This window comes from Osmia lignaria, chromosome 6, assembly GCF_051020975.1.
Source record: "Osmia lignaria lignaria isolate PbOS001 chromosome 6, iyOsmLign1, whole genome shotgun sequence".
NCBI lineage: Eukaryota > Metazoa > Arthropoda > Insecta > Hymenoptera > Megachilidae > Osmia > Osmia lignaria.
The window spans coordinates 2,866,809-2,880,237 of NC_135037.1; the positions used below are offsets into that span (position 1 = coordinate 2,866,809).

Consider the following 13,429-nt stretch of genomic DNA (forward strand, 5'->3'; position numbering starts at 1 on the left):
TTTTCATCAATTTTTATTACATTTTTTAAAATTACCATCTATTGAATGGTGAAGTTATGGAATTTATATAAGTACCTGCTTATGAGCGCATGCATCTATACACGCGCAGACGCGTGCACACATCTTTCGTATAGCGATGTGCATATGCATACACATATGTATGTATATAAATACCTACACGTGCATACGTTCATATGCGTGTTATATTTACTTTTTTTTGCCATTTTAAAAATAAGTTTCATAGTATTGATCATATTGAAATTCAAATTTAAGTAAGATGTGTTCCCAGTGAAGCTCAAGTTATACAGGATTATCTTTTATAATAAATTTTAAATACTGTTTCTTCAATTTTTTTATTTCACGTATATGTGAAATGTTTCTACATAGTAGTTTAAAAGTGAATAAAAATATGAAATACAAACTTTAGTTAAAAATTAGGATCATGATCGATATGATCAAAAATATAGTATATGTATACATATATAATATACACTATACCGCAGTTCACCAGAGTCCATAACTGCGACGCGCAGTTTGGAAGATGGTGGGGGAACGCAGCGAGCTCTCTGCTAATCGCTTTCCACTTCGTTTGGGAGTATCGCCAATCAGGGCGAAGATGCGCACTGGAGAAGCGCGAAGAACGAAAACTGGTCTTTTCGCAGTTATGGACTCTGGTGAACTGCGGTCAACTGCGGTCAACTGCGGTATACATGGTCAAGTATGTAACATAATATGTAGGTATGTAAAATACATGACCAGTAAATACATTTATTCTTTATATTTTGTAATTTGTCATAAAAAAGATGTTTCATTTTATATTTCAATCTTACACGAATTCAATAAATTAAAGTTTATCAACACAAGCGTTGGTGTATAGGTTATATTGTCTTTATAAAAATATATATATACGCATTTATATATTTATATATACATATATATAATTTTGCCTGTCTGTACATATATGGTTGTATATATTATGTATGTATGCACTTACATATTTCTACCAACAAGAACGAAATAAAATTAACACCATAAACAAAATTTTAATTTGAACAGCAAGAAGAAACATATAAATGTAAATACCCTTATATAATTAAACGAAAGTACTGATTAAAATTATTTACGTTATTTAACGCATGAAGAACAGAAAGTAAATATCATGGTAGCCCATATTATGTGTTTAACCTCTTCTGGCGGCATCCCTTTGTTTTCTCGACAAAAGGGTGAAGGAGATACGGTAAAATATTTATGTAATAAAAAAAATATATATATATGATTTATGAATATAGATATGAACTTAAATTTCCTGCTTTACGTTTATAGATGACATTTTCTAAAATAGCATCTCTAAATGGAATACACATGTTTCTCAAGTCGCAAGACATCAAGCTTTTAAATACTGATTTGCCTGATACAACTATAATGTGGAAAGAATTTGAACAGAGCATTGCATTAATAGTTATTGCGAGTGGTACCACAAAATATGTTTTAAATAAGTTTCTTGATGCTGTTTTTGGTGCAATGATTTTATTTGTGGGTATCGAAGAATTAAAGAGCACAAAAAATATTGAAAAGTTGAAGAAAGATATGCGTTTATGTAGTCCAGTTGTTGACAGTTTATTACAATGTATCGATGTTGGAGATGGAATTTATTCAAAAACTGACATCATCAACATGACAGAATGCATTATGTGTCAAGAATATAATGTACTGCAGGTACTTAAAATTTGTTTATTTTATTAATTGGTTTTCTACTAAGTAATAATATATTCAAGACTTACTTAGAGGGATACGTGGAATGTTTGGATTCTATATATGGCTGTGTTTTAATACATGGATGTTTAGTAGTAGCCACTGAAGGATGGTGGAGTTTAAACCCAATTGAAAGAAAGTTGTTAATAATAGCTGTTAACAGCGAAGATACTTATACTACACGTGATATTCCAGTATTTTTACCTTATAAAAGTCCGAATGTAAGTAGTTTTAAAAAGCACTTTCTGAACATGAATTTATTTTAGTAATTTGTAACATAAAGATTTTAATTAATAAAGCAAATTTTTTTTTACCATGGGAGACTATATAGATAGCTTTTAGATTGGTGTCTGTTAGATTGATTAATCATATTGAGGTACTAACATTATGCGGGCCGAATCCAGAATTATCAGAAATCGAGAGATTTGCTATACAGTGTTGGAAGAATGGTATCGATACCTTACGTCATGCGGAACAATGCTATCCACGGAATTTACCTATATCTATAAATTTAGATTCAGAAACACTTGGGTAATACATTTACAAATATTTTACTGAAATAATTTTATACTTTACATTCTATATTTTTGAAAAAGTGTTAAAATATGTTTTATCTATGCGTTTAGATTTCTATTGGCGAATTACAAGGTGCAGAAATTTATACTGAGTAAAAACACTCAATATGCAAAAAACAGAATCAGCGGTTCACACAGATTAGACATATTAAGAACTTTTTATCATCAAGCTGTGGAGACTTTTATATTATCCTCTGAATCTTGTGATGAAATAAGCGACAATAACTGGCAATTTGTTGGCGCAAAGGAAACGTATTTATGTTCAGAGTATCACAAGTGTTATGCAGTTAAACAGGGAGATCATATACTTTGTATTTTATATGCTTCTGTAGTGCCCACTCATACCATGAGATTGATTTGTCAGAAAGTATTGAAAACATTACTTGTAGACAAACAAGGTTGTTGGTAAAACTTAAATACAATTTTTTTATCTTACATTTGCTCTTATAATATTTGTTTCTTTAATATCTTTATACTAGTTCGATATTACTGGTTTATTTCTTTTATACTTACAAATGAGTAAATAAATGCAGTGTGTAATGTATTTCTGTATACAGATATTTGACTAAAGTAATCAATAATGCTGATCATGAAATTAATCAAATTCGTATTTTTTTTCGAAAACTTTACCGACAGTCCGTAGAATAATCCCTAAAAACGCGAATAGACCTTTCTTTGTTCCTATTGAACAAATTGCAAAGAAATTTGAGAGACGTGTGCAGGTGATCCTAAAGAATGGCGTTCTGCTCCTTATTTTACCTAAATCGCCAAAAAAGTTATAAAATATTGAAATTGGTGTTTGTCCACGGTCAAGAAAATGGCGGATCGGACTCACCTGCATTAATTTATTCGTAATATAAACATTTTTGCGAATTGTATGTCCAAATAGAGACCAGAGCGCCATTCTTTGGGTCGGATAGAGCAAAACGAGCACTCAGGGGATCGTGTAAAAGATTTAATTTAGAAAAATAGTGAGAACTACGATTTCGTTGATTTTTCACTCGCAAAAGACGTCAAAAAGGTAAAACAGACCACAAATTTCGTTCCTCGTTTTTTCTGTAGGCGGTCGGCGTCGAAGTCGATAAAGAAGAAAATGTTAAACGCCGCCTTTACCAAATATTTTCGGTATAAAACCGTGGAAAACATTTGAAAAACGTTTCAATAAAGGCATTCTTCAGAAAGAGCTATTCCGCAAGTCAACAATGTTGACGCAAAGATAATTTCATTTGATGGTTTAAATACATCCCAATACGTCCATATATAAATAGATAAAATTTGTCACTCCCGGATAAATTAGTTTTATACAATATTAATATTCAATAAGAAATAATAGTATCAGAATTTGAATTGAAGTATAGGTCAAACATCATGGATAGTGCAAAATCGAATAATACAACAGATTTTTATATAGGTTTAGGGTTAGCCATTAGTTCTAACGGTTTTATAGGTTAGTTGACTTTTAAAATTTGTAAGCAATTGATCATTAAACATTGTTGTATTTATTTAGGTGCTAGTTTTATTATAAAGAAAAAAGCATTAATTCGTCTTCAAAGATACGGTGGATTACGAGCTTCGTCTGGAGGATTCGGATATCTGAAAGAGTGGATATGGTGGACTGGCCTTCTTTCAAGTAGGTGAAATGAATAAATGGGAATAGATTTTGTATTATAAATCAATATTCGTAGAATATAAATGTGTTTATAAGAAACTGTAACCTTTTTAGTAAAGAAAAAATATCTTTATTTCTATTAAAGTGGCTATAGGAGAAGCCGCTAATTTTGCTGCTTACACTTTTGCACCTGCTTCATTGGTTACTCCATTAGGAGCACTTAGTGTTCTAATATCTACAATATTAGCATCAAAGTACCTGAATGAAAAACTCAATTTACTGGGAAAGGTAATATCATAGTATATGTACAAATGACATATATTTTATGTAATGTATATATTAAACAAAAATGACACAGTTATATCTATTTCAGATCGGTTGTCTTTTATGTATCTTAGGTTCAACAGTTCTTGTACTTCATTCTCCAAAAGTAGAGGAAGTTAGTACATTGGATGAACTTTTAGATAAGGTTAAAGGTCCAGGATATGTTATATATGTTTTAAGTGTAATAATATGTAGTCTTCTAATAATTTTTTATTTTGGTCCTGCTTATGGAAAACAAAATATTGTGATATATATTTGGCTGTGCTCATCTGTTGGCTCATTGACTGTTATGAGCTGTAAGGGACTAGGACTGGCTTTGAAAGAAACAATTACAGGATATAACAATGGATTTGCAAACTGGTTAACATGGGTTTTTCTATTTACTGTTATACTTTGTATCGGTGTACAAATGAACTATTTGAATAAGTCGCTTGACTTATTTGAAACTACAGTTGTAACACCAGTGTACTATGTATTTTTTACAACATTAGTAATAATTGCATCTGCTATATTATTTAGAGAATGGAAAAACATGAGCACAGAAGATATTTTAGGTTCTTGTTGTGGTTTTTTAATTGTAATAATTGCCATATTTCTTTTAAATGCATTTAAAGAGTTAGATATACATTATGATAATATTAAACACATATTACGCCCTAAAAGAGAAATAGTTCTAAGCAATAATCAGTGGGATAATGCACACGAAGAAAGATTATTGTTACGAATGGAAACTAAAAGACTTGAATTAGAGCATACATACGGAGCTCAAACTTTGACAAGAACTATATAATGTTTGAATACACTGTGTTATGTTGTACAACTATAAATTTAAAAACACTTTTAAAGTATTTGTATTAATATATTGTAATTAGTAATGTGATATATACTTTCTATAAACTTAGGACGCCACTTATGTCATTTTGTTTTACCGACGGCGACTCCACTGATTAGACGACAACAGGCTAAGTCAATATGGCATCGAAATAACCTGTCAAATACGCTAAAAACGCTCAGTTTTATCCATGCATAACTTCTGAACTGGTGGATTCCGCGCCTTAAAACTTGGATTTTTAGATTCTACTAGTTAAATACTTCAAGAAGATAAAAAAAAGACCATAATTTTTGGGTCCCCGAAGTGAAGTCCACCCACAAATTTTGTAGAAATATTTGTACTTGTTGAAAATTTTTAATATCATGTTACGATGATCTCTTCTATACAAGCGTTACATGTGTACATTTAAAAACTCTTCTATTTTGTCGATACAGATGCGAATTAAAATAACATATTTCTCATTTATTCTGATTTTATGGTGATAATTTATTAAATACCATTAATATCTTATGTATTTTTCTATCTTTTTTCTTATATTTCAGTGCTTTAAAGTGAAAAAAGTAATTTTGATCATATTTCAATATGGCGTTGATAATTTTCAACGAATCTTTCCATTCTTTTAATGTTAAAGTTTCAAAGCAATTCGAAGTTTCTACCAATGCCTGTGATTGGTCATTCTATTATGGCGTCCTCCCATTTAGACCAATCAGATTCATCGTTAAAGGGTGCGTTGCGCGGAGTGTGGTGGAGTGCAACAGTCCTCTTCGAAGCTTCGTCCGTCTTGCACGTGTCTGCAACAGGTAAGATTAAATTATCTTCAAATATTAAATTAAATTGTCTTTCGGGTGTTGAAAATACAAAAAAGAGAAAGAATAGCCGAAGAGAAGTCTAGCTCTTTGTTTTTTGACATTAATTCGAGGTTATCTTTAAAAATACGTGAGTTGAAATTTGTCGCTCTTGCTGTGAATTTACAATGAAGTTGGAACAGCAGAATCTGAATTATTTTCCTTTTATATCAATAATTTTTCGAATATTATTGCATTTTTTCATGTTTTTAGTACATTTTTCCCGTAATTTATTGTTATATATCGTGATAATTGATTTTCTCGTTTTTTACTATTACGCCGATATAGATACGAATTAAAATAACATTTCCTTCATTTATTCTGCTTTTATATCAATAATTTCTTAAATCCCGTCAATATCTTATATTTTTTCTACTTTGTTTCTTATATTTTGGTGTTTAAAGTTGAGAAAAGTAATCTTGATTTTATTTCAATATGGCGTTGATAATTTTTAACGAACCTTTCCCTTACGATTAGTATTAAAGTTTCGAAGCACTTTGAAACTTCTATCGATGGCTGTGATTGGTCGTCCCATGTTGGCGTCCTCTCATTTCGACCAATCAGACACGTCGTTGTGTGAGCGAGTGCGTCGATTTGTGGCGCAGTGCAGCAGTCCTCTTGGAAGCTTCGTTTGTTTTCCACGCGTCTGCAACAGGTAAGATTAAATTATCTTCAAACATTAAATTAAATTGTCTTTCGGGTGTTAAAAGTACAAAAAATAGAAAGAATAGCTGGAGAGAAGTCTAGATTCCTGATTTTTGACATTAATTCGAGGTTATCTTTAAAAATACGTGAGTTGACATTTGTTGCTCTTGCTGTGAATTCACAATGGAATTGGAACAGCAGAATCTGAATTATTTTCCCTTTATATCAGTAATTTCTTGAACATTATTCAATGTTTTTCGTATCGTTTCACACAATTTGCTGTTTTTAATTTAATAACGTTTTTTCTTGAGCATCGTAATATTATTCCTGTTTAGACCTGTTCGTGTACTTCGTTAGGTATCGGCCGATAGCAGAATATATCGAACATTGCCGAGAGTTGCCGAAGTGCCGACCCCTCGTCGTCGGAAAGGAAGGTCTCGCCATTTCTCTCGCGAACGTCCAAGTGACAAGACCTGTTGAGAGCATCCTTCCGCATAAGTAATAGGTACACGTTTTATCTATTAAAATATTTTGTATCAATTATAGTTCGATCGTTTATTAATAATAACTTTATTATTGTTGATTAAATTTTATTTACATAAATTCGTATTTCTTTTTTATTACAGATATTTGGTAGAGTTTGAAAGCACGCCGTGACACCTGATATGGGTTTGACATAGAATTTCGTAAGAATTTATTGTTTTAATTTATTCTAATCAATTATTTACGTTTATTATTACTTTTTTTTCATTGAGTCGTTGTTAATTGTAAGCATTTTTGATAATTAATTGGTACCAAGGTACCAAGAAAGAAAAGATTAGAGATATTTTTTTTCTTTAATCAATTCATAGAAAAAGAATAATTAATTTTTCATTTTATTAAATAGTTTCGTCTAGTATTTTAATACATTTGTTTTAAATTAGAACAAAATTGAAATAATTCGTATTTTACTGCAAATGATTGCTTCTCTTCTGCAATTATTAATTATTTTAAACAATCTATTTTTGTTAAATTGTAGTAATTATATTATAATATCCAGTTTTCGATGCAAGTTACAATTAAAATAGAATCACGTTTTTAAATCACATGCTGTTTAAGCATGATTAATTATTGGATTTTGCTTATTGAAAAGAATTAGATAATTTATAAATTACTACGTAATAGAATTACCAACAATTTTTAATATGCTTACAATTTTAACAACAAAAATCCACTGCTTTAATAAAATAGTTTATTATATGTATTTAACAATGTATTTTTATCCTTGCAATATTCATTGGAATAATTATCAACAATTATTTAATACATTTCGTTATTACGATGTTATCTAGGATCCATATTCAACTCAAATAATATTCGTGTTCGTTGAAAATATTTCACGAACACTGATATTTCCATTTACACATAACAGTATTTCTTTAACGAATGCTTAATAGGAAGAATGTTTTGTTTTTTTTTTCTTTTGTATATTTCCACCCAGCCCATCCCTGCTCACTAAGCTTTTCTTCCAGGAATTGTTGTGGCCGCGCGCAAGGCGGTCGGTAGAGTCAGTGTTTGCACGTACTTACAATGTTTTGATTTTGACAAGGGTGAACTGGCCCTGAATAGAGTTGCGTTTGCTCAATTAGGAATCACGCGAAAGTAGAGTCAGTGTTTGCTGCGTATAATAAAATATTTTCTAGAGCATCGCGGCTCTGATTTTTCTTTTTCCATCGTGAAAGTAGAGTCTTTACAATTGTTCGCCGGAAATTATTCACGGTCGCGTTACTATTTTTATTTTTAATTTTTTTTTAATTGCTCGATATATTCGGGATTAGAGTCAAAGCACCACTGAAGAGGAGTTTTGGGCGGTGCTCCATAAGGAAAGAGTGTAAGTATCTTATTACTTTATTTAATTAATTTTAATTGAAATAGAATAATTTACAATTCCAATACTTGATAATTGAAAGTTCTTAATTGCTATTGCTAATATTTTATAAAATTCAATTTCATATATAATTTTATTAGAATAAAAATTGATAATTTGCAAAATTAACCGTAATTCTTTTTTGTTTTGTTACAGATGAATTTTTTGATTGCCGAGTTCCTGGATATCCTGATGATGGCTTTCTTCACGACTTCCGTCTTGGTACGTCACTTAATTGCTTTTTATTAAAATAGAATAATTTACAATTTCAACCCTTGATAATTGAGATTTCTTTTTAATTGCTAATATTTTATAAAATTCAATTTCATATATAATTTTATTAGAATAAAAATTGATAATTTTCAAAATTAACCGTAATTCTTCTTTTTTTGTTACAGATGAATTTCTTCACGACTTCAGTATTCTCCTACAAGGCAGCCTCCTACCTGGTGTTGTCCATCCTCCTACTTGACTGTCGGAGGAAGAGTATATCTGCGAACGGTGAGTCGCATGTTTTATGGTTCCTCTGGTGCCCAATCATGTTGTAGGACGAATGGTCCGAATCGACACGGGCTACTAGTTGTATACGTGCTTGGCAAGCATAGTGACCATGGGTATGATTATACATACCCATGAGTAGTGACATTTTTATTGTTTCATTTCATTTAGTTAGGCTAGGTCTTCTTGTACTCCGCGTTTTTTAATATCATTTCAATTCCACATATTCCAATAGATATTTATGAAATATATGAATGCTCTTAAATGTTCTTAAATGTTCTTAAATGTGGAATTAGAATATTTTAATACCGAAACAATTTTATTTAGTTTTTATTCAAATCGATATGATATTGGTAATATAATATGTATACTGAATATACATATTAATTATGATCTTACATTGATTTCATTACATTTTGTACATTGTAAATTCAAATATAATTTGAGACTTTTTTACGAGGAGTAAAGTTCAATTCATTTCATGTAAAATTGAACAATTTATGTGCAAGAAGACAATTCGTGACGGGTAGATTTCCAAGCCAGAGTGATCTATTTCAATACATTTTGACACATTTTCAATACACTCTGAGGAGGGAGTCACCCGAGGATGTTTTAATTTTTTATTAATTTTCATAATAAATTCTTTTTTCATTGTAAAGAATTCTTAATTGGTCATTTTGCTTTTAATAAAATATCAAATACAATTTTGACATTAAATTCCTTTTTATTAGAGTTTTGCCTTTATTAAATTAGTGTTGCGAGAAATTTCCGACGCGAGAGTAAATATGACGATGCACTGACTAGTATTCGGTGGGAATCCTTTTGGTTTTTAAACTCAATCCTTTTTATTATTTAATTAATCAAATTAGTTACAAGGATTCCGCGGCATAAGACCGTGAACACCATCTCTGGGAGATATACCCATGCATTACTAGGCCTTTGCAGGCGCAGCTTTAGAATACGGAACATATGAAAATATGTTACCATATTCTAAACTGTAGTCCTTTTGTCTATACTATGGGCGTCCGTCAATCTGACACCGTTGGATGCAACGTGTTGGACGGGCGGGTAGCGCTCTTAGCGAAGGGGTGCACTCTGTCCTGGCGTTACGACGTCCAGGCGGGGTGGGTGGTATGTAGCGTCTGGCGCAAGTCTAGGGGGCGTGAGACCCTTCGTTGCCAGCTGATATTAGCAGTGCACCATGTTTGCGTCATAGTTGCTCAATTTTACTTTTCAGTATTTGTTCTTAAAGCTTTATATTTACAAAGTCGAGTCACTTTTATTATATTAAAATAGTGAAATATTAGCCCGTTAGATGTTTATGTACTAATCATGTTTGTAGATCAGGATTTTCAGGTTTAACCCTTTCCGTGTTTATTGCCAAAGCCCATTCACGTGCCCAGGTGCTACTTGGATGGGTAGAGGCAATGGGCACGATGACCTAGTTCATAAGAATAATAATTAATTAGCGGCTGGCATTGTGTTAGTATATCGTGCACGACGTAATCTCCACATATGGTGTGTGTGTTTTTAGGCTGTGGGATTGCGTCGGTTTAATAACTTCTTCATTTAACTTTTAATTTGAAATAATATTTTATTCAATAAGATGTACAATGAACGTACAAACCAAACAGTATTATTACCATTACTATTACCATGGTTATTACCATTATTTAGAAATATTCTATATCAAAGTAGTTAATTAAATTTTGTAATTATCATTATACGCAATGATTGCTAGCCTTGCCAGACGATTTCAGTGAAAAATGGTACGTACCGTAGAGTGTGATGTGAGATGAAACTCGGGTGACGGAGGCGTCCCGGGACGTTCTCCCTAGTTTAGGCTCTTGCGCCCGGGTGGAGTGTATGGGGGTCGTGGAATGAATTTTTGTGAGAATGTGATTTTGCCTTTTTTAAATATAGCGTTAGGTAGGTAGGTAGTATACCTTCTGGTGTGTGTGATAGATTGTAAGTAAGTAGGGCCGGGACAGGTTGTCACAGTCTCTTGGTCGGGTAGGCGCGATTTCGCGTGATCAACCTGTACCTGGAATATATTTGAAGAATTGACGATACAATCGATACGAACGGAGTATGTCGTTCGCCTTCGATACTATCTGTACAATTTTTCAAATTTTTGGCGACTTCATAAGTCGTCATACGCGATCGCGATGGCACGAAACGCACAAGTTCTGCTCGAGCACGGCACGTGTGCACGAACAACGACTTATACGTATAAAGTCCTTTTTCGTCCACGTGTCAATTAGAGTTTCGCGATTTTTCTTTTTTGTTAATTGGTTTTTTTTTGTTTTGCGAATTTGCAAGTCTCGAGCTTTAGATATAAGTTTCAGGAGGGTGGACCGCCCGAAGAAAGAAAAGGCTATATGCCGAAGCGCCCCGACAAACTGTCTTTCAAGAGGGGAACTACTAATGATTTTGCATCCTTTTGCAAAAAAGGATGGGAAATCATTATCGTTACTACTTTGTCACTGTGCTTGCCTGTAGTTGTAGTTTTGTAATTTCAGGACAAGAGGGGGCTCGTGACCCCCATGATTTTGGGCAAATCGCGTTTTCAATTTAGTGTTGCGAATATTGACCACGGTTCAATTTAGTGTTGCGAATGAATATCGATCACGGTTCAATTTAATGTTGCGTATGCATGATTATCGCGATTTTCATTTAGTGTTGCGAACTTTAAATATCGCGTTTCTTTCTTGCATTGCTTTAAAATGGAATTTAACTTTTCGATGTTGATTGCTTTAAGATTTTTGAGAGTTTTGCTTTTTAATGTTGATTGCTTTAGTGTTGCGAATAAAAAATTCACGGTTTGAGAATCCCCCTTTTTTGCATTTTAATTGCATGTCTCTTAAAGATAGTGTTGCGATAGACAATAGCGCGATTGTTTCCCAGTGTTGCGACTTATAAATACGCGATTGCTTTGCATTAGTTTATAGAGTTCCCTGTTAATTAGTGTTGCGGTAATGAATATTCGCGTTTTGCATTAGAGTTGCGATATATGAGGAAATGCCCAAAAACCATCCACTGGAGTTGCCATGGTCCATATGGCATCTATGGACCAGCTACCATGATACAGTCTTGGATTGGCTGTACCTCTTTTTTAGATTAGTGTTGCGTCTTACAAAATTCGGTAGATTTGAGTAGTGTTGCGTTACAGTTCGCGTTTTCTCTTTTTTTTCTTTTTTTCAGCTTAGTGTTGCGTATAATGGAGCAGCCTTCACGCGTACACTTTTGTATATATTATATAATTAATGAAATTAGTGTTGCGAGTAAAAAATTCACGGTTTGAGAATCCCCCTTTTTTGTATTTTAATTGCATGTCTGTTAAAGATAGCGTTGCGAATGATATTAGCGCGTTTGTTTCCCAGTGTTGCGACTTATAAATACGCGATTGCTTTGCATTAGTTTATAGAGTTCCCTGCTAATTAGTGTTGTGGTAATGAGTATTCGCTTTTTGCATTAGAGTTGCAATATATAATGAAATGCCCCAAAACGATCCAGTGGAGTTGCCATGGTCCATAAGGCAGCTATGGACCAGCTGCCGTGGTACAGCCTTGGATTGGCTGTACCCCTTTTTTAGATTAGTGTTGCGTCTTACAAAATTCGGTAGATTTGAGTAGTGTTGCGTTACAGTTCGCGTTTTTTCTTTTTTTCTTTTTTTCAGCTTAGCGTTGCGCATAATGGAGCAGCCTTCACGCGTACGCTTTTGTACATATTATATAATTAATGAAATTAGTGTTGCGATTGAATTCACGATTTTTATTAAATTTTTTACTTTTTTGCATTTATTAAATTAGTGGAAGTAACTATGACTCACATTCGGTGGGAATCCATTGCTAGTCAAGGATTCCGCGGCATAAGACCGTGAACACCATCTCTGGGAGATATACCCATGCATTACTAGGCCTTTGCAGGCGCAGATTTAGAATACGGAACATATGAAAATATGTTACCATATTTTAAACTGCAGTCCTTTTGTCTATACTATGGACGTCCGTCAATCTGACACCGTTGGATGCAACGTGTTGGACGGGCGGGTAGCGCTCTTAGCGAAGGGGTGCACTCTGTCCTGGCGTTACGACGTCCAGGCGGGGTGGGTGGTATGTAGCGTCTGGCGTAAGTCTAGGGGGCGTGAGACCCTTCGTTGCCAGCCGATGTTATGTCATGGTTCAGAATGTTTGCAATTTTAAAATTAGTGTTGCGTGTGATTTCGGTTTGTTTTATAGGGTTTGCTTAGGGATTGCTCTTATGGGCAGTCAAACTTTTCTTTTCAGGTTCCCCTGTACCCTCCCTCCCACTGCCACGCCCCCATTCTTTTTTCTTCCCTTTTTTTAATTTTGAAAATTTTGAGCGTTCGGTTGTTGGAAATACTGTTAAATAATTTATGAATTTAATGTTCTCAGAATATTATTAAATACGATAAAGTTT

General features: G+C 33.1%; 3 protein-coding genes across 8 annotated transcripts; 2 read left to right on the forward strand and 1 right to left on the reverse strand.

Annotated features, from left to right (window-relative positions):
- Positions 1–817: 817 nt before the first annotated feature.
- Positions 818–2,249, forward strand: fy (fuzzy planar cell polarity protein-like protein). 4 transcript variants are annotated; one of them, XM_076688789.1, is made up of 4 exons: positions 818–1,237; positions 1,324–1,716; positions 1,776–1,973; positions 2,052–2,223. In XM_076688789.1, exons 1-4 carry the CDS (start codon positions 1,160–1,162, stop codon positions 2,085–2,087), a joined length of 705 nt encoding a protein of 234 aa, XP_076544904.1. In that variant the 5' UTR covers positions 818–1,159; the 3' UTR covers positions 2,088–2,223. The 4 variants fall into 4 exon arrangements, with proteins under 4 accessions (XP_076544904.1, XP_076544907.1, XP_076544905.1 ...); XM_076688790.1 differs by having other exon boundaries at positions 821–1,237; positions 2,095–2,249; XM_076688791.1 differs by having other exon boundaries at positions 822–1,237; positions 2,075–2,218.
- A 745-nt stretch (positions 2,250–2,994) lies between these two features.
- spict (magnesium transporter spict) lies at positions 2,995–5,529 on the forward strand. 3 transcript variants are annotated; one of them, XM_076688787.1, is made up of 4 exons: positions 2,995–3,348; positions 3,835–3,957; positions 4,082–4,224; positions 4,310–5,529. In XM_076688787.1, coding segments are annotated over exons 2-4 (885 nt in total). In that variant the 5' UTR covers positions 2,995–3,348; positions 3,835–3,956; the 3' UTR covers positions 5,051–5,529. The 3 variants fall into 3 exon arrangements, with proteins under 3 accessions (XP_076544902.1, XP_034174817.2, XP_034174818.2); XM_034318926.2 differs by lacking the exon at positions 2,995–3,348 and adding an exon at positions 3,383–3,774 and having other exon boundaries at positions 4,310–5,527; XM_034318927.2 differs by lacking the exon at positions 2,995–3,348 and adding an exon at positions 3,383–3,774 and having other exon boundaries at positions 4,335–4,521.
- A 37-nt stretch (positions 5,530–5,566) lies between these two features.
- LOC117601754 (uncharacterized) lies at positions 5,567–7,060 on the reverse strand. Its single transcript, XM_076688797.1, has 3 exons — positions 6,920–7,060; positions 6,398–6,583; positions 5,567–5,883 (listed from the first exon to the last, which is right to left on the reverse strand). The coding sequence occupies exons 1-3, from the start codon at positions 7,024–7,026 to the stop codon at positions 5,811–5,813; spliced, it is 366 nt and encodes a 121-aa protein (XP_076544912.1). The 5' UTR covers positions 7,027–7,060; the 3' UTR covers positions 5,567–5,810.
- Positions 7,061–13,429: the final 6,369 nt, after the last annotated feature.